Below are 22,908 nucleotides of genomic sequence, written 5' to 3'. Positions count from 1 at the left end.
TGGTTCGAAAAGAACCTCCTGTTTCAGGCGAAGGGGACCTGTCCTCACACTGCACTTAACCTCCCTGCTTTGTCCCGCTGGAATCACTATCTTTTGCCTCCCAACTTTCACCACACCCTCCTCGTCGCTTTTGTGGCAGCGCTGCACGATGTTAATTAGCACTTCCGCTTTCTTACAATCAATCGAGAAGGCTTCCCTTACCACCGCAGGTGTAACGTCTGGATGCTGCTCCATTCCATCCTTCACAAAATGCTCAATCACATTATAGCCAATGATGGGTGGCTCTGCTACTCCTGGTTCTTTTGAGACAAGCACAGGGACAACTAGCTCTGGCTGTGGATCTCTAGTTGACCCCAGTCTAAATTTTAGCTCAACCCAACCTGCGAAGGGTATGGGTGTTTGGTTCGCTGCTTTGCCCACCAGAGCCTCATCCTCACCTAGGAGTTCACTTGTGCTTCTCAGTTGGATATGTGGAAAGCAGGACTTCCTCCAGTTCTCATTAATGATAGTCACCTGTGAGCCTGTATCCCACAATGCTTGTGTTTCTACACCTTCAAAGAAACAATCCACCATACACTTCTTCCCGATCAGGGCTCTCAGCTTAGCCTGACAGCGTAGTGAGAGATGACTGGCATACGTGGCACCCACAGTCTCTTTAGCCTTGCCACTCTGCTCTAATTCTGCCTCCAACTGTCTTATCCGATTCCAAAGCAGTTCATGCAACTTGTCATCTGCTTCAGCATGGATGGGAATTAATGATTTGGGAGGGGCGATGGTCTGGATTCCCACTTGAGTGCTCTCCGATCTTTCTGTTGCCCCCCTTCGCCCTCTACAGCCTCTGGAGAGGTGTCCTGGCTGGCCACACTTGAAGCAGTGTTCACACCCTTCATTGGTTCCCTGCTCCTGGCATGCCTTACATCCCCTCCTCCCACTGGTTCTTAGTGGGCGAGTGGGGCCTTGAGGGGTGGTGATGCTCCTCCTTAATTCAGCCATCTCCTCTCTCAGCAGCCTGACCGCTTCATGCAGCTCTGACTCTCGGGAAGCAGCTACAACAGGTGTTCTGCGGTTCTTGGATTTCACCACTTCAGCTGATTGCTCTTGAGTCCCCAACCTAGTTTCGGCTACACCCAGACCCAATTGACTGGCTGGCCTTTCCGTCTGGAGTTAATTTACTTTCACAGATTTGCTGCCTGTAGTTTTCTTTTGCTTCAATTGTCTTTCTGATTCAACACTAGCTGCTTCATTCATCTTATCAATGAGGATTTCATCTGTCACCCGAGGGTCATCCAGATAGGGCTTGAGCTGAAACTTGATAGGGTCACTCAGTAGCCCAGTACTGACCGACCTCAAGAATTTCTTCTGGATGAGCTCAGGGCTGTATTGTTCATCGGACCCCGTGTCTTCCGATGCAAGCAGCAGCCTCTCTTTTAACTCAATTGCTCTGAAGAGGAAGTTTTGGGGAGACTCACGGCTGTCTTGTGTGACGTTCACTAGTCTGTGATACAAATCTGTGGCGCTATCTTCTTTAAAATGCCCCTTTAATATGGCCTTCAATTGGGGGAGGGTGAGGTCACGTTTTATCTCAAGCATGTCTCTAAGACTCAAACCTGGGCTGACAGACTTCACCACAGCCTCTATAACCTCCGCTTCACTGTGTCCTTTGTTCAGACCTCTGTCAATCTGATGCATCAGGTTGGTGTATGAGAGTCTGTCCTTTTGGCCCTTCTCCCCAATTTGACCACAGATTTTGAATTCCCTCCTTATCGTCACTTCCGAAAGGCGGTTGGCTGCGACAAGAAACACATTTTGTGGGGTGGTTGGTTGATTTGGTGGTGTCCTCTCCACCCTTCCACTCAGCCTCCTAATTTCTTCCTGCAGTGCTTCGCTGTTTCTCTGGAGCTGTGTGTATCTCTCTGCTAAATCAACTTCTTCCCTTATTTCCTGAGCCCCCTGTGGCGAGCTCGTTGGATTTGATCCACTTTCTGTGCTTCTGGAGCTCCCTATCGCTGGGTCGACACTTTCTAACATTTTCTTTAGATAGCAGAGCGCAACATCCTGCTCTTCATCATTAATAACCTTGTCTATCGATTCTGTAATTAATCTTATTAACGCTCGTCTTGTTGTGACATTTCCACTAGGGATTTTAGCTTCAGCACATACCCCTTTGAGTTGGTCGAGTTGTAGGTTCCAGAGTGTCTGGGACACAGTCTCTGCCAGCTCCTCGAGGTCCATCGTGGTTGCTGTAGCCACGCCCCTTCCTTATTTTCATCACGCTGGACACGGCGTTAATAATCCCAGCGGTGCCTCCAATATTTGTTGCACACTTGGACAAATGACACTTCCAGGCGTGCATGAGTTCAGAATCATTCTCTTTACTTGCTCTTTTGCAACTGCAAATACAAAACACAAGCACTTCAGTTCAGCGTAGCTGCGCTCTGCAGGCTATCTGTGCAGTAGAACACACGCGACCATTTTACATATAACTACTGAACACGTGTTAACAAAGTACTCATTTACTCAGTATTTTCCCACCAATGTTCATATTACAATATTCTGCACACTCGTATGCTCCTCCAACTAGTATTGTTGCGCATGGAGACTACCCTCTCGATCCCCTCATTACATCATTTGCGATGTGACATCCCGTTTAACACCAGTTCAGGTACATCATGTAAATCACAAACTCCGACATTAGCGTTGTGTTCCATTAATGACAGTACCATACTCTAATACATTTCTCATACGTCAACATCATTCCGTTTATCAACACATAACTTGTGCTCACCTGCAAATACAAAACACAAGCACTTCAGTTCAGCGTAGCTGCGCTCTGCAGGCTATCTGTGCAGTAGAACACACAGGACCCCAAGGCTGCCCGATTCAGTGCCTGCGTGAGCCCGAAGCTGCCCGTTTCAGTGCCTGCGTGAGCACCACCCGTGGGAATCATCATTGATCAGAGTATCCTAGCTATATTGCCAGTTATCACAGTATGTGTCAGAAATAGTAATACAGAACTGAACGCATAACATAACAATGATAAGAATGCATGAGATTATGGAGGGGGGGCAATATCTATTACAATACTTCCATCTGTGCCCACCCATTACATGAGTCCCACACACTGCATGCACATAGATATATACCATCAATCCTGAAGGTCCTGATACCACAGCCTTATGTAAAACATGACTGTAAGATGACCCCTGGTTCCGCATCCAAAGCGTGGAAGAGCTATTACTTCTATATCCAGGGATGAGAGGACACTTGAGCACTGGGCAAAACAACAATCCAGCTTAACCATCCGGCTCCACTTCAGTCACCATAGAGCAGAAGAAGCATCAAAGCCAGATGTCTTGCTTTAATCTACTGGACCGGTCTGCCTGACCAGCACAGTCCCATCTAACCTGAATTTTTATTCCTGCGAGTAAGTATAAAACCTTTTTTTTTTTTAGATAAGGTCTCTTCCTCCTGGAACAGAAATCTTTCACTTTTCCCCTGTCATGCATCCTCAATTTCATTGTCCTATTTTGTGTTTAATCTCCCTGTTTATCATTCTCTGTCACACACACTGTGCACATCACTGGCAAAAAAAACAAAAAACATTGGACCTGCAATCACCCATGGGAGGAAGCAGGAATATGTTTGTATGATGTCACAGAGGAGAAATGGCAGCTAATCAAAGGCATCTGTTTCTTCGGAGTGCCAGCATCATCTCAACTCAACACAAGCCAAACTTATGGACAAGTGGAAAAACTAAATGTATTTTCTCATCCCCAGAAAACAACACATGTTCATTTTTGGCTTTTCAACAGCAGTATCTTTAGTCCATTTTGTCCTCAAGTAGAACATGAATCTTCCCTCTCAGCCATCAGATCTTAAAAGAAAACAATAAGCCTTGGAGAGGATGTTATTTTTCTCTGTGACACTGAAAACACATGTCCAGCCACTGACAACTTATGTTTTGTGAATACACTTGTCACTGTGGTGTTTGTGACTTAGCTCCCCTTTGTGAAAGGTACTATCCTCCCACTCAGTTCTCTCCCTGTGAAGAAAAACATATCTGTCATCAAGGTTGAGAAGTGGAAATGTAGGATGAAGGGAAAGGGCACTGGGAAAACAAGTGGTAATTTGGTTGCCTCCCCAAGTCAAATTAGAAAAAGGTGAGATAAATGTTTGCATAAATTTTCTGGAGCAGATGCTTTTTTCAGTTGGAACAAGAGATTCTCAAATGTGTAAACACATTTTGAAACAGCTTACCAAAACCACAGTGAATTAGGATGCAAGTAGACATAAATGAACATTATCAGTCAGCTGAAAGCCACACAAGGCAATAATATAAACAAGAAGTAATATCCTTGTTCTCCAGCACATATTTGTCTTTATTTACCATTTTATTTTTGGATGCCAACACTGTGTGATGCTCCTCCCATTGTCTCCAAAAAAGGTCTGGGCTATTCTGCAGTGATCATTTTGTGGCATTGAAACATCATCAGCTGGTGCAACCTATCTGAGCCTTTTAGGCTATAAAAACTTACCCAGATATACTATTCAGGTCTCTGACTCATATTGTCAAGATCAACATCCATTGGTGTTTTTGTTTTATTAGTTGTTGGGGGTTTTTTTTTTAGCTTATAATAAATCGTGTTATATGGACTACTTGTCATATTCCTTGAGTCACTTTATTATGAACGGAGTCTTATGGTAAGGTAAGAGCTTTCATAACTGTTAATGGTCAAACTAAGTTGCCTTTTAAAGAAGGTTAATGTTAAGGGGCCCAGGGGCCAGTATGCATATGTGGACCCAGATGTGGAAGCAGGTACAAAAAGCAACGATAAAGGTTCAAAACTCTTTATTATATTAACACAAAAGCAAACACAGGGAGGGTCTCGCTAGCAGTCCCTCAGGGCACAGTGGTAAACAGAGTGGTATGGCGCAAGCGGAGGTCTAGAAGGCCGGGTGAGTGTCCAGTGACAGGTCAGTACAGAGAGTCCAACTTGATGAATCCAATGGTCCAGAGAAATGGGTGGCAGGAGGGCAGGCAGGTGAGGGATGGTTAGCCTGTGAGCTTGGAGCAGCGTGAGGAGTTACAGAGGGTGACCAGTGTCCAGGTAGGTATACAACTGTACTTAGAGTTAATGGTGAATCCAAGGTAATTGGTTAGCTGACAAACTGGCGAAGAGATGTGAATGCTGGTTTTAAATACTGGCTGCAGATTTGCCCAGATCTTGCACAGGTGACAGTGGCAGGTGTACTGACTGAATGCTCCTCCCAAGGGAAGGAACAGTTGGTGTAAAAACACTGGTGACTCACCCGGACTGTGACAGCTAAACTGAATTCCATTGCTTCCATTGTGGCCAAGATTTTTTGGAATTCACTACAAGAAAGTATACTGTTCAGATTGCTATAATTACTGTTTTTGTTGATTCTCTGTCATAGCTTGCACTGGTCAGTCTCGTTTCTCGTGATTCCTTACATTTTATGTGGGTCAGACACCTAGTCCAGTGTTTCCCATGCAGCTGAAGAGTATCTACAAAACCAGATTCCCTTACCAGTCTCCATTGAGCTGGTGTGCTTTTTCCTGAAGATTTCGGCCAAATACTTACCTTCCCGACCCACCTGCCTGCTCACGCTCGTTTGGATTCGGTTAGATTCGGTTTCCTCTCATGACGTGGTTCAGTGGCTTCTTTCTGCCCCTATCTACAAATCAGTGACTTTTCCCACAATAGCTGTGCAATGTGGGTTCCTTTTCAAGGCTATGTGTAAACTTACCCAAAAATCAAAATGGAAAACAATGATTTATTACAGTCCTAAAGAAGCAAAATATGTTTATGTTTAATACACAGACCTGCAGCAACATTTAAACAACTTTATAGCTAAGAACCTTTGTTTGCGCATGGTTTGTTCACTAGGTTAGATCTTTCCAATAAAACAATGAATGACTAACAGTTACCTTGAAGGCCAATTTGAAAATCTTGAGATTTCAGTCACTGACACCAGCCCATGATCGTAATGTTGAAAGTTATAGCGATCACACCTTAAGCGTGCCCCTATCCACATATTCAGCAACTAAATATGAATGAAAACAACACCCTTGCCATTTCCTCAGCAGAAGAAAAAATGTCTTGAAGCTTGGATCACTAGCACGTATGCATCATGCAGGGGACTTCTGTCTCTATAACTGAGCAGTGTTTGAAGTGTGCTTTGGGGATCCTGCCAGCCTTTGGCTGTAACTGGGAAACACAGCTGTCCTGTGGCTGATAGCTCGAGAGGAACAGTAACCAGATGATCATTTGTTTGTGTATTATTTACGGGAAATGTGCAGGCAAAAGAGTGACAGGTATCACAGGTCAATTACGGTGCAGAATAGGAAGTGAATGGAGTTAACACATCAAAAGTTAAAAGGTGGTAGATTACGAATTATCTTAATGACCTAATAATTCATTAGGTCTTGGTGCAATGACACATCACAGAGCACAGATGGTGGTGAGCAGGGAACAGTGTCTTCCCTGCAGTTTTATGTTTTAATCTGGTAGGAAACCAATTATGCCTGACGGATTTAATATTATGAGATTGAGTCCAAGTGAGGCACAATATAGCTGCTCCCTGTGAATTCTGATATGCAACATTCATCATTGCATACATACCATTCCTTGCTCAACAATCAACATTTTTCCTACATTCGGAAAACAGGTTTGCATTATGAAACAAGATGAGCTATCACTTGGTTTTAATTATAGAAAGGTTGTTTTTTAAAATTAATCTATGGAATTAAACATACTGAGATTATTTAATGTGTTCTGCTCTCATGAGATTTGTTTTACTGCTCAGACAATTAATTTAGAAAATTACTATCAGGTTAACTGATGAAATGAAAATAATGATTAGCTGCATTCCTCCATGCATTCCTCCATCAAACACAACCTTCACTTCTTTCTAGTTTGCAGGTTTGACTTTCACTTCCTAAACCTGCAGACGCAAGTGCAGAAAAAAGCTAGATCCCGCACCTTGTGAACAGAACATGGATATGCTATACTTTAACTGTGATTCAAAAGGTTCCCAGCTGTAGCATAGCATTTGTTTAACCATAACAAATCTAACAAGCCTGCAATCAATCAGTCTTGATAGGCTGGAAGCCTTGCATGGCAATATCTAAAGTTACAAATGCAAAAGGAGCCAGCAGTTATACAGTTGTGGTAAATGAACCACTTCATGTCATGAGAGGCAAGCTTTGTGTTACAGGAAAGCAGCTGAAGATAAATGATGAATTACATTAAGAACTGCTTACCTGGCTGGAAACAAACCTGAAAGGCACCACGTGGTAACAACAAGATAGGATCTGTGTTCCTCGTCAGAATAGAAGCATCATTTTAGTATATTTAGTTGGCTAATGAAAAAATTAATTCCCACAAAATAACACAATAATGCAGAAAAATGTTGCATCATTTGCACTGTTTTGAGAGCAAATAATAGCTCTTATACATTACATGGTTCCCTACATGGTGTAAGCAATATAGCACCCATGACAGTGTCTAAACTTGTGGCATGCTGTGATTTTTACAGAAAGGCAAACTGAGCTGAATACTTCTTATTCATTTTTTTTGGACAGCATCATATACTGTAATATATTACTAGTGGTTGTCCCGTGTCATTAACCGGACACAGGCATACTTGTGAAATGGAGACAGCTACAGTTTCCCATAAATATGAAACAAGCAGGGCTTTTAGTAACAATACCAACTATGGCCACAAGATGGCAGTGATGAAAATGATGAATGCAAATAGACAATGAGATTTATGATAGCATTGTCTACAATGCAAGGAGAGCGATCGCTTTACTTTGGTACGTTTTCATTTAGTGTAATGTCTTCCAATTTAATTGATAGAAAGAGACCACGACCACTTGCTTTCCAAGGCTAAGAGATTTTCTGAAATTCCAGCATTTGAGGTTTTACTCCCAACTCATAATATCCTTATGCTTAGTCATAACTAAATATTGGCTTCAAATTATAATTATGACAATTTATCATATATTTCCAATATGAGGTGCAGTCCAAAAGAGTTAAAAAGGACTCTGTCAACATCAAAAGTACATGTAGATGCTATGATTGAGCTAAAATTATTTGCTGGCTACATGAGTAACTGTGGTAACCAATGACTCATAAATGTACTAAACATAGGTATGTAGGACAAGTGTGTTGCAGCTGGAAGAAGTTTGTCTTTTAACATACGTCTAACATTATAAAAGGGTTATTTTAAACCAAAGCACCCCTCACCCCATGAACCTATCCACATAATTTTGGTGCTTTAAATCATATACCTTTAATGCTAAAACATAACCAAGCAATTTATTTCCTCAAACCAAACAACCAAATCCAGAAGATGTAAAGGCAAAAATGAGTCCAAGTGTTCTGGCTGTAGGATGTGTGATTGCTGTATTCACTCTGATTCAGATGTTACTGTTTATCCAGTTTTGTCACATAGACTTAGCTGTTAGGCATTGTGGGAAAGCTTCAATTCACATTTACATAGCTTTTAAATTTAGCAGCAGTTTCAAATGTGGGTTAAATGTTCTTTCAGTAATAATTTATGTTACATACTGACCTCCAGAGACCTATTCTTTCTTAAGAATTCTTAAGCCGTTTGCATGCCCAGTTGCTTGATTTTATACACCATGGAATAGCCATGGAAGTGATTGAAACGCCTGAATTTAGTAGTGTGAATGGGGTTTCTGTTTCTGCATGGAATTTCTGCCAATTACCACTTCTACAGATGCTGTAAATTAGTTATGTAATTTGATACCATGAATTGTTGACATAGCTTAACCCTTGAACAAAAGCCCGTTAAACACCCAGGTGACCTGTGGACATTATGACCATAACATAATCTGTCTAAAAAAAAAGTGACTTATCAAAGGATTAAGACAAGCCAGCATCAGTCATTGCTAATAAATTTTAGATCCCAGCAAATTTTTTTTAGATAATAAAATGTAATACAATTATATTTTTCACAGGTGGTTCTCATTTGTATGACGTGCATGAAAATTGGTAAGAACAGACTTGAGTGAAGTAAGAAGCACGCTTTTTGTAATCCATGTTATAGTTTGCATCTAGCGTCACATTATTCATAGTGTTATTGTGGCTCAAGAGTTGGGAGTTCGCCTTGTAATCGGAAGGTTGCCGGTTCGAGCCCCGGCTTGGACAGTCTTGGTCGTTGTGTCCTTGGGCAAGACACTTCACCCGTTGCCTACTGGTGGTGGTCAGAGGGCCCGGTGGCGCCAGTGTCCGGCAGCCTCGCCTCTGTCAGTGCGCCCCAGGGTGGCTGTGGCTACAATGAAGCTGCTATCACCAGTGTGTGAACGTGTGTGTGAATGTGTGGATGACTGGATATGTAAAGCGCTTTGGGGTCCTTAGGGACTAGTAAGGCGCTATATAAATACAGGCCATTTACCATTTATTGCAGTCAGATTCTCTCTGTACCATAGTTCTCCTTTCTTGAGTCCTTATTCTTTCCTTGACCACATTGATTGTTGATTTAAATCAAGGTCAACAAGAAACCATCTATGAAATAAAGGCAGGAATCAAGACTCAACAAATAAGAAAAAAAAATGAATTTCAGACCATAAGAAGATCTTTAGCTTAAATGTAATGGACACAAATAAAAAATACTAAGTTTAAAATGTATTTAAATAAAAACAAATTATTTTTGGAACACTTTTTCCACTTCTGACATTAAACCTCTGCTTTTTGTTTATTTCAAAGTGCATGTTATTTGGAACCACTGTCTGCCACTGACTCGAAAAGTAGCTTTGTTAAACAGCATAGAAGTGATTAGCAACAGTAGTAAATTTCATGGACAGGTAATTAGAGTAATTGCTTAGAAATAATGAGGAGGCAGTTTTCCCCAAAAATAGACTTTAATAAATCCTTATTGATGGATTATGGCCCCATGTGGCCAAGAAATTAACTTAAAATTAAACTAGAAAATGGAATTTGATATACATTTTCATGTAAAACACAAATATTAATTACAGTTTTAACTGTTTAATTTATAGTCTTTTAAAATGTGAGGTCAGACTCAACTGTCATACATTTATTTATAATTTAAGTCTAACAAATTCATCCAAACCATCAAACTCATCTCCGTGGTCACTATCAAGGACAAGTTGGCAGTTATGGTCTTGCCGCCCCTTCACCTCCTCCTCACCACCACTGCTCCTTCGCACCGTGCAGAAGATCATTAATCTGAGTGTGTGCACTTTTGACTGAGCTGCAAATAGGCCCTAACTGCCTCCCTGCAGTTCCTGCCACAGATGATTATCGTTGCGACGATTAAAACACTGACTAATGCATCCCCTCAGGGTACGCCGCTGCCCATCTCCTTCATCACTGCCACTGACCCACTGAATGGCTTGTTAGCCGAAGTCTGCCCAGTGGATAGAGGGATGAGAAGTTACCGCCAGTGCTCTCCTTGCCAAAAGCTCACTGACTCTCGTGCAAGTGTATTAACAAGCCTAAGGTATTTGTTTTGCCTTTGTCAGCTTCAGTGGATGTTTTAGTTTGGCCTCAAATTCGATTACAAATGTTTTTTCTCACTTAATTTAAATAGTGTCATGCATAGGTCAGGGGGAAAATGTACTACACTAAGTAATCAAGTCCTTTATTACTTCTCAAAAGCTTACCCAAAATGTTTTCACAAGCTTCATTCACTGACTAACTTCTCAAACTGTCTCATTAACAGGATACTTGAGAAGTGCATCATTACTCAGCAACACACTTAATCATTTATTTTCCTCCAAATATGCAAGTGTGTTTTTTGGAGTGTGAAATCGCTCAAATGAATTCTCTTTTTTTCTGCAACGTAATCGTTGGATAATGGGCTCAGAGCTGAAGGCGTGTTCACATCAATTAATGCTATTCAGGGAGAACCCAGTAATTGATTGCTGCTACACTAACACAGCCCAACCATACTGCTTTCATTTTCAGTGCAATTAAGGGCTTGCGATTGTAGATCTCATCATAAATCTTAATCAGGATTCTTGCATTTGTAAGTGGAAAATGAAATCCTTAATGTATTTATATACCCCTTTAATTCAGCTTCCTAGAAATAGAGGATGACAGAGCAGGAAAACTAAAAAGGATTGCACTTGAGACCAGACAGGGTGGAACTACAATATTAAAATAGGAGGTGAGCAAGACCTTTTTGTAGATGAAGAAGAGAAAAAAGTTTGAGGGATATTGCAGTTCAATGTGTTTTGTATATCATAGACTTATTGGGAGTCTACATCTTGTATACATTACAGAGTCAGGGGGTGGGTCTATCAGCCAGCATTTTGAGTATTTTTGTATTTTTGATTTCTTATGTTATGCGGTAAAGATGTTAAGTTTTAGTATTATTATTAGTTTGGCTTGAGTTTTAGTCTAGCTTATGGTTTTCTATGTCTCCTTAGTTATGAGTCCTCAGTGTTTTACTTTCAGTTATGCCTGTACGTTTGTCTCTCCGCATGTTCTGTGTTCTAATCATCTAGCTTGTGTTGTCATGGCTACATCTCTCAGTGTTTCATGTTTTATTTTGAAGACTGAGGTGTCTCCATGTTCTCTGTGTTTTGTTTTACCTTCTGTGGCATCATCATTTTCATTTGTGTCAGCTGTGTCTCTGCAGGTGTTTCCACTTCCCTCATTACCCTCCTGTGTATTTAAGTCCTCTATCTCTTGCTGTCTGTTTGGTTTCATGTCTAGCCATGTCACGTCTCAGCGGTCTTCTTACTGGTCAGGTTCATATTCAGTTTATTTCATAGTCCCATGGTCACATGTACCTGTTCAGTTCCATGTCTCTCGTCACAGTTTTAGTTAGCTTATTTAGTCATTTCCCAATTTAGGTTTCTGGTTAGTTTTCATCCTGTTTGCTTTTTGCCTTCTTTTGCATTCATGTTTAATCAGTCATAATAAACGGCTTGCCTTTTGTGAAACCATAGTTCGTTTCTCCAGTGTCTGCCTTTGGGTCCTCTTTTTCCTTCCCACATTTGCGACTTTTTTTTTTTTTTTTTTTTAAATCAGGCACTTAATTTTGGAATTTTGGAACAACATTTAAACTATAACTACTACAAACTACTAGTTTGTTTATTTAGAACCAAATAAGAACATAAAATCATCAAAAAATGTACACTTAAGTACAGTATTCGAATGTACTACAGTAGCACCAGATGGAAGTAGCTGTGGTTACAAAAAGACTTCTATAGAAGTGTCGGAAATTACCTTTTTATCTTTACCTCTTTATACAGTTTTCTGTATAAAGAAAAATGACTGTATTCAGTCAATTTTGTAAATCTTGGCCAAAACCAGTCACTGACATTATAGTAGTTTTTATACTGTCTATTTCGGTCTATTCATACTGCTAAAAAAAAAAAAAAAAAAAAACCTCTTCTTGTGTTTCTTATTGTGAAAATGCTTTACAAACTACCCAAACTTTTAAACTTCTAAATATTTTTACTGTATACATATCACATCCAGACTGATGTGTCACACTGAGTCACAGCTTCTATAAGCAAATAATGAATAACAGTTGAAATGCCAATGCCGAGATTTCTACCTCCTTGAATAAATGATACAGTTCTTAAAGCTCCCAACAGGCTGCAGTCACCCACATGACTTCCATAAGTGTCCTGTTGTCATTCTTATTTGTTAGCATCAACCACTTAAACTAGGAAAATGGTCCTCTTTCACGGTCATGTATGAAGTGCTTGTCATTGAAAACTGGCATTGAATGTGAAACTGTGCAATATGCAAGTTTCACACAGTCATCAACAAAAGGAATTGGTTAAACCGTCCAGACCAAATGCCTTGGACACACAATTGAAATGAAGTGTGCTTTTACTGAGCCTGATAGAGTTGCAATGAATGGAAAACGTGGGTGAGTTGCATTCATCAACAAATGTCTAAGTTTAAAATATATTGAAGAACCTTGGCTGTTTCACTGCATTCATGACATTGATTGATTGATTGATTGATTGATTGATTGGTAATTTATTTCAACATGTGAACAATATACAAGTACATTTAGAAAAGAAATGAGAGAAAAAAAATATATACTATACAAATTACATACAAAAAAACATTCTGATTAATTTACATGTTGAAAGGGAGTGGGAAGAAGTATACACTTATTTAATCCCACCCCTTTGCCATAAATTATCAGTGAATATTTTGTCAGCTTCCTTACTGATATAATTTGTAATAAAAATAGTGAACAGATTTCTGATATACTATATACTATAATATCACATCATGAATTTTTTGTTTGTTTTTAAATAGAGACATTCACTTAATTTAAATATTTTCCTTTTCTTTATAGATCGAGAAGATCATATTTTTATAACTCTTTTTGAACAGTTTTATGTTTGGACATTGCTTTAATTCCATATTGTTGAAAACACGCAGTTCTTTGAATCTTTGGGCTGAAGGAAGGACAATACTCGGTGTATCAATGCTCAATCAACAATCATTTATTTCCATACAAATCAACAATAAGAGCATTACAACGTCCGGACGGGAGAGATGCTACCAGAGGGTCAGGCACATGTCTCAAAATGGTGACGGGTTGCTCAGCTTTTTATAGTCTCTAGTGGCCCCCAGCTAGTCGTAAAAGCCAAAACATCACATTTTTTCTCTGTTACAGCGCCTAAGTTATGACCTCGGCAGTTGTTTCTCTGCTTTCTGTAAGGTGGGGGTGTGGAATGTGGTCTGTCTATCTCCCCTGTCTTTAGACACAGAGTCTCCTGCTTACAACCTTCTCTTCATGATTCAACAATTAAGCATGTCAAGAAAACAGTGTAACACATTCCCAGCAGATGAGAACTAAACTACATACAGATCACACACTCTATTTTAAAGGGTATAATATGATCTACAGCAGTATTCTAATTCAACTACTTTGATTACATATATAAGGTAACATATAATAACAGAATAATATCACAATATTCAGTTTGTTCCATAGTTTCACTCCATGAACAGAAACACAAAAGCCTTTTCTTGTAGTATGTACCTTCATTGTTTTGAAGTTACAAAAACCCCTTAAATTATAACTTCCTTCTTTCAAAAAAAACATACTCTGAATATTACCTGGCAGTTCTTTATTTTTTGCTTTGAATAGAATTTGTGCTGTTTGGAATTTCACTATATCGTCAATTTTCAATATTTCAGACTGCAAAAATAGTGAGTTTGTATGTTCCCTATAACCTGCATTGTGGATGATTCGAATTGCTTTCTTTTGAAGAGTAAAAAGTGAATGTAATGTGGTTTTATAGTTATTGCCCCAGACCTCTGCACAATAGCTTAAGTATGGTGAAACCAGTGAACAGTAGAGAATATGAAGTGATGTTCTGTCGAATACCTGTTTTGCCTTGTTTAGTACTGCAATGCTTCGTGATACTTTGGAATGAATATATCTTACGTGAGCTCTCCAGTTAAGTTTTTCATCTATTATTACCCCCAGAAATTTATTTTCACTGACTCTTTCAATATCAACACCATTTATTTGAATCTTTGCATTTGTATTTAAACTACTATTTCCAAATAACATAAGTTTAGATTTATTCAAATTTAATGATAATTTGTTTTTATCAAGCCAGAACTTCACTTTACTTATTTCATTAGTCATATCCTCCAATAAATTCTGCAGATCATCACCAGAGCAAAAAATGTTTGTATCGTCAGCAAAGAGAACCATTTTTAATACTTTGGACACTTTACAGATGTCGTTAATGTACAAGTTGAAGAATTTTGGACCCAAAACTGACCCTTGGGGTACACCACAAGCAATGTCCATACATAAGGAGCAACCACCATTTATTTTCACAAACTGCTTTCTGTCACTTAAATAACTCCGGACCCAATCTAAAACTACCCCTCTGACACCATAACGTTCCAGTTTTCTTATTAATATATCATGATCTATAGTGTCAAATGCCTTTGTCAAGTCTATGAATAACCCAGCTACATATTGCTTTTTGTCTATGGAATTTGTGATGTATTCTATTGAATCTAATAGTGCCGATGATGTTGATCTGCTTGATCTGAATCCGTACTGACTCTCAGTGAGTAGTTTATGTTTATCTATAAATTTTTCCAGTCTGTTTTTAAACAGTTTTTCAAGAACTTTTGAGAATTGCGGTAGTAAAGAGACAGGCCTGTAGTTTGTGAAATGGTGTTTGTTTCCAGATTTGTATAGAGGTATAACTTTTGCTATTTTCATTCTGTCTGGAAATCGACCAGTTTGAAATGATAAATTACAGATGTATGTAAATGGTTTTATAATAGCCTCAATGACTCTTTTAACCACTATCATATCAATATCATTACAATCCAAAGATTTGTGATTTTTACATTTTTTGACAATTTCAAGAACTTCATTTTCATCAACGGCTGTGAGAAACATAGAATATGGATTTCTGTCAATCAGTGTATCGGGTTTTTCCTGTGCTTTCCCAGGATGAGTGATCGTTCTTGCTAAATTTGGTCCAGCAGTTACAAAGAATTCATTGAGACTATTTGCCACAACATCCATATTGTATTCTTCATGGTCATTACAAATGAAATACTTGGGATAGTTCTTTTGTCCAGTCCCACATTTTATAACACTGTTCAGGATTTCCCATAATCTTTTATTATTATTTCTATTTATATCTAATTGCTTCTTATAGTATTCCTTTTTACTAAATCTAAGTATATTAGTTAACCTATTTTTATATCTTTTGTATCTGATTTCAGCATCTTTAGTTCTCGTTCTTAAGAACTCTCTGTATAGAGCATTTTTCTTTATACATGCATTTTGCAGACCTTTTGTTATCCATGGACAGTCCATATATTTCTGTTTCCTACTATATTGCTTTATTGGACAGTTGGTATTGTACAGTAATGTAAATATTCTAAGGAATTTATTATAAGCACTATTAACGTCCTGTTCCTGATATACTTCACCCCAGTTTTCCTTCAATAAATCTTTTTTAAATGCATTCATTCTTTCTTCTGTTCTTACTCGTCTGTACTCTTTTTTACTGTCCATTTTATTGATCTTGTAATTCCTATCATAGATTGTAAAAATTGGAAGATGGTCACTTATGTCGTTAATCAGGAGTCCACTTACAGTCTTATTTTCAATGTCATTTGCAAAAATGTTGTCTATGAGAGTCGCACATTCATTTTGTTTAAAAAGTAAAACTCTTGAGTGACCAAGCTGAGCACAAAACGGAAGAAAATTTCTTTGTCTGAGGATCTCTGCTCTTCACCAGGGCCTAATGAATGCACAAAGCACTGTACGGAGAATTTTAGTGATAGTTCAGTTGCAGTGATTCCTGCTCAAATGGTCTCCAACTGCCTTAATTTTTGACCCATGTATATATTAATGGACCACATTTCTCACTGCCGTCTGTGTGGGGTGGCACCCACCGACGTAAATATCTTTAGCCTAGCTTTTCCTGAATCCCAGTGCTGATTTACAACAGTTTTTTACAAATTTGGATTGTAAAAAAGAAAATGAAATGCTGTTGTCTGTTTCATGCTAATTGTGAGCTTTTTGCCAGATCAACTGTGATAACCTTTATGGAGTACAATACAGGCACACAATGGCAGACAAATTTGTTGAGGAAATCTTGTTCAGCAGACTGTTTCAAAGTCATGGGCAAAGCCCCTGAAGGACAGATTTAACACCTAGGAAGAAGAATGGGCATATCTGGTGCATTCACTAACTGGGTGATGAATGAATTACAGCACCTAAATTTAGCAGGGCAGTCTACCTTGAAATCGGGCTAGACTTCCATCTTAGGAACACAGACAGGCAGTTTCTTACATCACAAGCCACGACCTCTATTTCTGCAGGAAAAAGAAAGATTGATGTCTGACCAAACATTTCATGGTTGCCAGGAAATATCCTGAGATGGTGTGTTGCTGCATTTGTCTGACTGGTCAGGGCTTACTGGCAGGATCATTTTGTCTAAGGGGAGCTTGAGCATCTGATGCTAATGATGTGTGCAAATGTATTTTTTTTTGCATGCAAACACTTATCAGAGACTGTGCTACTCTAGAAATAATCACAAAAATGACTTTACTTTCTTCTTTTCCTTTATTTAAGGAAACAACATTTACAACTTTATAAGTTACAGATTTTTTTTCATTAGCTAAATAATAGTATAGCTAGTCTTAATTGCACATCATAAGAATACAGCGTTTTCTGCCACAGATGATGTATGTTTAAATTAATAGCTAATGATATTGTAGTTATAGTTTACATGTAAACAATATAAGTTAAATGAACTGCAGTACTCATAAATGTAGTAGCATTCCTTCAGGGCAAGCAAGACAAGGAACTACTTACCCACTGAAATCTAAAAATGAACATAGTTAAAACCAAAGTGAAAATGTTCCCTCTTCTGTTCAGTGAGCTTCTCTCTCTACCTGTTGCCCCCTTAGGGGTGGTGTTTTCTTTTTTTCTTTTTTTTGCCTGTCCCGTTTGGCTCTTTTGCCATCAGAATTATTGTCTAAAGGCGAAGAAAGATGCCCAACGGATTTACTTTACCAAATGGACCATCCCAGCCTTGCTGAAATGGTCTATTTGATTCACCTTTTATTGTTTATTTTATTTTATTTAATTTTCCCTTGCTAAATATGGGACAGACTTGACTGGGGGAAAAGGGGAGAAAGAAAGAGGGAAAGAAAAACAGCAGGGAAGAGGGACCGGGATAAGGAGCAAAAAGCAGACAAAAAATGCATTATATCAATAACCTGGATCACCTGTTGAGAAAGAAAAAAGAGAAAACAAGCAGAAGGGGAAAAGAAGAGCAACATAATAAACAACATCACGATGATATATGGGAATATAACAGTAAATACTAAATATTAAACATTATTGTGCAACATGTAAGATCGACAGCACACAGTGTGCTTTGAGATAGGAGCCAAAAAGGGTGTAGTTTGTGTGTGTGAGTCCTCGTGTGTACACCTGTGAGCATGAGCGCGCTTGTATTTAAAAGGTTCCTTCATGTAATGATCTGCTAGAGGGTGTGGGGAGCCACAGCCCCATCCTCCAGGGCATGAAGCAAGTATGGAGGAGATGTGGTGTGTTTTCTACTTTCCCACTCCCAATCACCTTCACACTCTGTTTCCAGTCTCCTCTGGATAGACTGACTTCTAAGCATGGTAAACAGGCTCCTCTTGGTAACTCTAATTATCCTTGTGCCATTGTCATTTTTCCTCATTCCTAGTGCTTCCCTGCTGGCTGAAGACTGGTCCAACCTGTCTCTATTGAGCTTGTCCATTCCTCTAGCGTCTCCTCTACAGCTATCATCTTCCAGGAAACAAACCAGTAAGCCCCACCCCCAGAGAACCTGTAATCCAAGTGAGCACACTGTATCAGTTCTCATCTCTGTGTCAAAATCTGTGGACTCTCTTGAATTTGAATGATCAGGACTGGCCTCTGTCTCCTTTCCCTCAGTGAACTCACCCCCCCAGACTTGTAAATCAGCATGAACGTGTTGCGTGTCCGCACAGGTGCTACTTCATTCCTTGCTCAAAAATAATGTTGTTCAATTTGGTTCTGTTTGTAACTATTGGCTGAGTCAGCCATAACAGTTTGTGCATGGTCATTGCTGATAAGGGTGACCAGCATGCTAGACCAGCTGCTGTAGGTTCCGCTTTCACATATCTGAGCAGTGTAGTGAAGTGTTTTCATTATGCTTTATTGCTTTTACAAAATAAATGTTCTATAGAATGTCTCCATCACTCATCCCAGTCAACTAATATTTTGATAACTATAAAAGTAATAATTTTTAACATTTTTCAGCTAATGAGTGCAGAAGGGTGACAATATCCATGCAGAGTGTAGAATGCAAAATAAAATGCAAGCACAGAAAATCACCAGGTGCCACTGCTTAAACACCTGGATGTCCACAAATGTGTAATTAATTCAGAACTTTTAATTTTTTCAAAAATAAATCTTTGTTCAAATATGACCAAAAATTTGGTGGGCAAATTAAAATAGCTTTTCATACATTGTACCCACATACAAAGTACAAAAATTACGTTGGTATTTATGAAGTGAGCGCCCTCACAAGATTGTGTGTAACAGATACAGACTCAGATTTGTGCAGCTGATGTTCTTGCAAAATATTTGTAAAATGAAAAAGATGAAGTAATTAAGTTTTTAAAGGATCCTGCTGACATGAAAGAAAATTCAGAAGAAAAATCATCTATCGAGTCATGTTGGTGGAAATGGAAAACAATAATGGCTAAAGCATTTAGCAAGTGACCACTGAGAAGGAGGACAACAGGGAGACTATATCTAGGGTATGTTTTTGCTCCAGGTTACTTTTCACTTGCTAGACTTATGCTTTCTCACATGCCACTTATATTGGTGGATGATGGGGAATTACAAGACAAAGCTGTGAACTGGTCCCTACAGTAAATGACATTGTACAGGTTGTCAGATAGGTCATCATACAGATAATATGACTTCCCTGCTGTAGTGTTAATTTTGTTGACCAGTAATTTTCATCATGGTTTTTGTCAATGACCTTTTGTTCTAACAAAAACAAGATTATAACTAAAAAAAAAAAAAACTAATGCATGGGGACAAACTGTTAATGATCAAATTGACTAATTCTTATATAGCACTTTTCAAACCACGAAACCTTCCAGTTACTGGATGATCTCCTACATTCGCCCTGAAATTAATTATGATGAAATATATTGACACTTTCATCAATGAATTAAAAAGGAGATGAAAATATTCTGGAGAGACAAGATCCAACCAGAACTAATTAAGTAGTGCAGAAAGGTGATGATCAAATCAAAAGTAATTCTCTTGTGCAATAAGCTTAGATGCTCACATTTGGTCTGCTCTTGCGAAATGGTACAGCTTTTTTTTTTTTTTTTTCATCCTGTAACACATTCTGCTCTAATTTAAGCACAACTGAAGTGAAGAAGTATTGTAAATTTAATAGAAAATAAGAGAGAACTCCTTCACTTAGATCCATCATCAGTTGGCTTTGAATCCTATAGTATATACCCTGTTATCCAAGACAGTGTTACACCTGCTATAGCATGTGGATGTAATGCCTTACGTTGATTCATATGAAATTATGTTGTAATAGAGATTTTCCTCATTCATTTTCTTGTCCCCACTCACCATCTAACCCAGTTCAATTTACCAGAAGTGCCCCTGATTGATTGCTACTTTACAAGAAGAAAATTACCTGCATCTTGATAGATGATTGAAACCAAAAACACCTAATCTTTCTGAAATCCATCCCATTTTGGTGTATATCCCTCAGAGAACACAGGCTAGATTACTGATGGCAGAGGAGGAGGCTAATGGGTCATCTTTTGAAGTACCAAAATAGGAAGGGAACCTGATTACAATGGAACAGGTAGGAGACAGAATATAAAATGCTATGCCCAGTGGTGATTAATACCCAAATGGCATGAAATGTGCAATAAAAGCTAGGGGAAAAAGTCATGTACTGTAGATTGTCACACCCAGCATGAGAGGGAGTAGAAATTTCCCTGACACAATTTCACTGTTATCTTTTTAACCAGGTCAAGTCAAATTTAATTAAACCCCAATGTGGCAAATTACAAATTTGTCTTAAGCTGTACACTCTTGGTCCACGATTTAGGTGGGAGGGAAAACTCCCTAGTAAAAGTCCATCATTTGGGTGGGGGTTGGGGACTACTAGAAAAGCAACTAAAGAGGGATCCCTTTCCCAGCAGGAGTGAAAAGATGCTGATAAAGGACCCTTAAGATGCTTTGCTATCCTGCCAATTACCATTAGTTTCCACCATCCTGAAAAGTGTAACTGTTGCATGTGTAATACAGTTTTATATCTTCATTTGAAAACTGATTTGCATAGTGCTTCGGGGATTTTCCGCTCATAAACACATTGTGCTTACCCAGAATAATGAGCAAAACCTGAATAATACAAAGCTAACACCCAACCGTCTGTCATTATGAAGTCTGCCTCCCTCACTACAGTGTATACACTACTTTGCAACCCAGTTGGCATAAAAAAACATTTTGCTGCTATTCTCACCTGTCTTCAACACAGTCACTAAGCTCTTTACCCGAGGCTATAGACATCAGCAAAGGTATGGCAGTCATCTTGACTCTCTCTACATCTCCCTTAGTGTGTCCAAAGGCATGGCATGCAATACTGCAGAATGACATGTGGCTCCACATATCTCAAAAACACAAGCTGCTTGGTGGTCCTGTATTCCCTGATGGGCTGTTTGGGGCACTCCTACAGAGAGCTAGAGCTCAATAGCTCAGTTCCAAGAATTAGCTGAGGAAGCAGAAAGGGTAAGGAGGCTCAGCTTGATATGGTACACTGAATGGTCTATATTTTAATTTTTATTTATTTATTTATTTTTTGGACACATGAGACTTGTTAGAAATGGGTAGTTTAATGCTCAGCTGATGATGTAATGGGAGGATGTGCAATACAGAAAATAAAATTGCTGTGATTTTATAGGCAGCTACAAACATTTTAAGAATTTATATTTTATATTATTGTTGCATAAGAACTAAAAAAAAATGTGAACAAGTGATTTGGAACTAGCGCATGAACCCTTATTTAGAAAATCCAACTTAATACTCTGAGCTTATCTCTCTTTTTCCTAAAGCAAAAACATTGAGGCCATCCAGTCAATGAATGAAGCTTTGTGTCCACTACATCAGCTCTAGAGAGAATTAAGAAAAACATTTAGAGCAGATTACTGACAGTGTTCTTAATCTGGATCCATTATCTATCATGTCAATCACTGATGTCTTAAGTCACAACCACAATCTCATGACAAGGTTTTGAATTAGCTCTGTTACAGTTTAAGAGGAAATTTGATGCATTAATAGTGAAAACTGATTTTCTAACTTGACAACAGTTTAGAAAGACTCACATTTAGGCTGTCAGCTCCTCATCTTAGGAATCTAAGAGTCAGTTCAGTTTTATCTCCTAACATCTTAGCGCTGATGGAATAATCTTTTGTTTAAAAATCTCGAGTGTGACAAATGACATGTAAATGAGCATGTTTCAACCACTGAAAACCACATGGAGGATTATGAATGTATGTTTAAATCAACTGTCAAGACTGACTGACAGATTAATAGTCTTTAGTCTAACTGTTCTGAGGCTGTATTTGATTTACACGAGTAACAACAGCATCCAGACATGGTTTTAAAAAAAATATCCACAAAGCTGATGTTTATCTGGAAGATGTTTTTGTTGTAATTATCCCCATCTAATCTAAGTGTCAAATGAAGGCAACTGGACTTAACTTTTTTGGAGAAGTTTCTTGTCCTCCATTTAGGGACTTGCATGCACGAGTCACACTCAGACACAATGAAAAATTACAGACACACTTAAGAACAACAATTAAGCCTTCTTGCCTTTTTAGTACAATATCCAGTGTGACTGAGTTGGATATTTGCACTCTTACACACATCTTTGTCATCTAAATGTCTGCAAAAACTGCAGTGCATGTATGAAAACTGCTCTTCTCTTTCATTTCTCCCTCAAACAACTGGTCTATATGGGGAAACTATTACTCAGCTCATGCCTTGGTGATTTGTTCTAAGAATGGATGAGATTCTGCCTCAGTTTGAGCTTCACAATGATGCAAAAGTGCCTCTGTGACTACGAGTGCTTCAGATTCTCATCCCTTTGTGGTTCAAGTCTAGTAGTATGTTGAGGCAGAACATTTGTTCACCCTAAATGAAAAACAACCAAGCGTAAGGAGAGCATTGTAGCGTATGTAGCTGAATGCAGTGAGGAATGCACAGATCAGTATGTTGGCAAAACAAAAGATCTGCTTCACAACACAAGATCATAAAGCAAAAGAAGTTTGGTTTTTTTTGGTTTTTTTAAAT

At 38.8% G+C, this 22,908-nt stretch overlaps 1 protein-coding gene across 1 annotated transcript; it reads right to left on the bottom strand.

Moving 5' to 3' along the window:
• Positions 1–348: 348 nt before the first annotated feature.
• LOC146697465 (uncharacterized) lies at positions 349–21,147 on the bottom strand. The gene is made up of 3 exons (XM_085474245.1): positions 21,080–21,147; positions 18,285–18,376; positions 349–2,258 (listed from the first exon to the last, which is right to left on the bottom strand). Exons 1-3 carry the CDS (start codon positions 21,145–21,147, stop codon positions 1,165–1,167), a joined length of 1,254 nt encoding a protein of 417 aa, XP_085330371.1. The 3' UTR covers positions 349–1,164.
• Between the last annotated feature and the right edge of the window lie 1,761 nt (positions 21,148–22,908).

Source organism: Copadichromis virginalis, linkage group LG12, assembly GCF_057382275.1.
Source record: "Copadichromis virginalis isolate Kocher_CV1m ecotype Utaka linkage group LG12, C_Virginalis_male_GT1.1, whole genome shotgun sequence".
In the NCBI taxonomy this organism is placed as follows: Eukaryota; Metazoa; Chordata; class Actinopteri; order Cichliformes; family Cichlidae; genus Copadichromis; species Copadichromis virginalis.
Note: the sequence above shows the minus strand (reverse complement) of the source record. Positions and strands in the feature narration are given on the sequence as shown.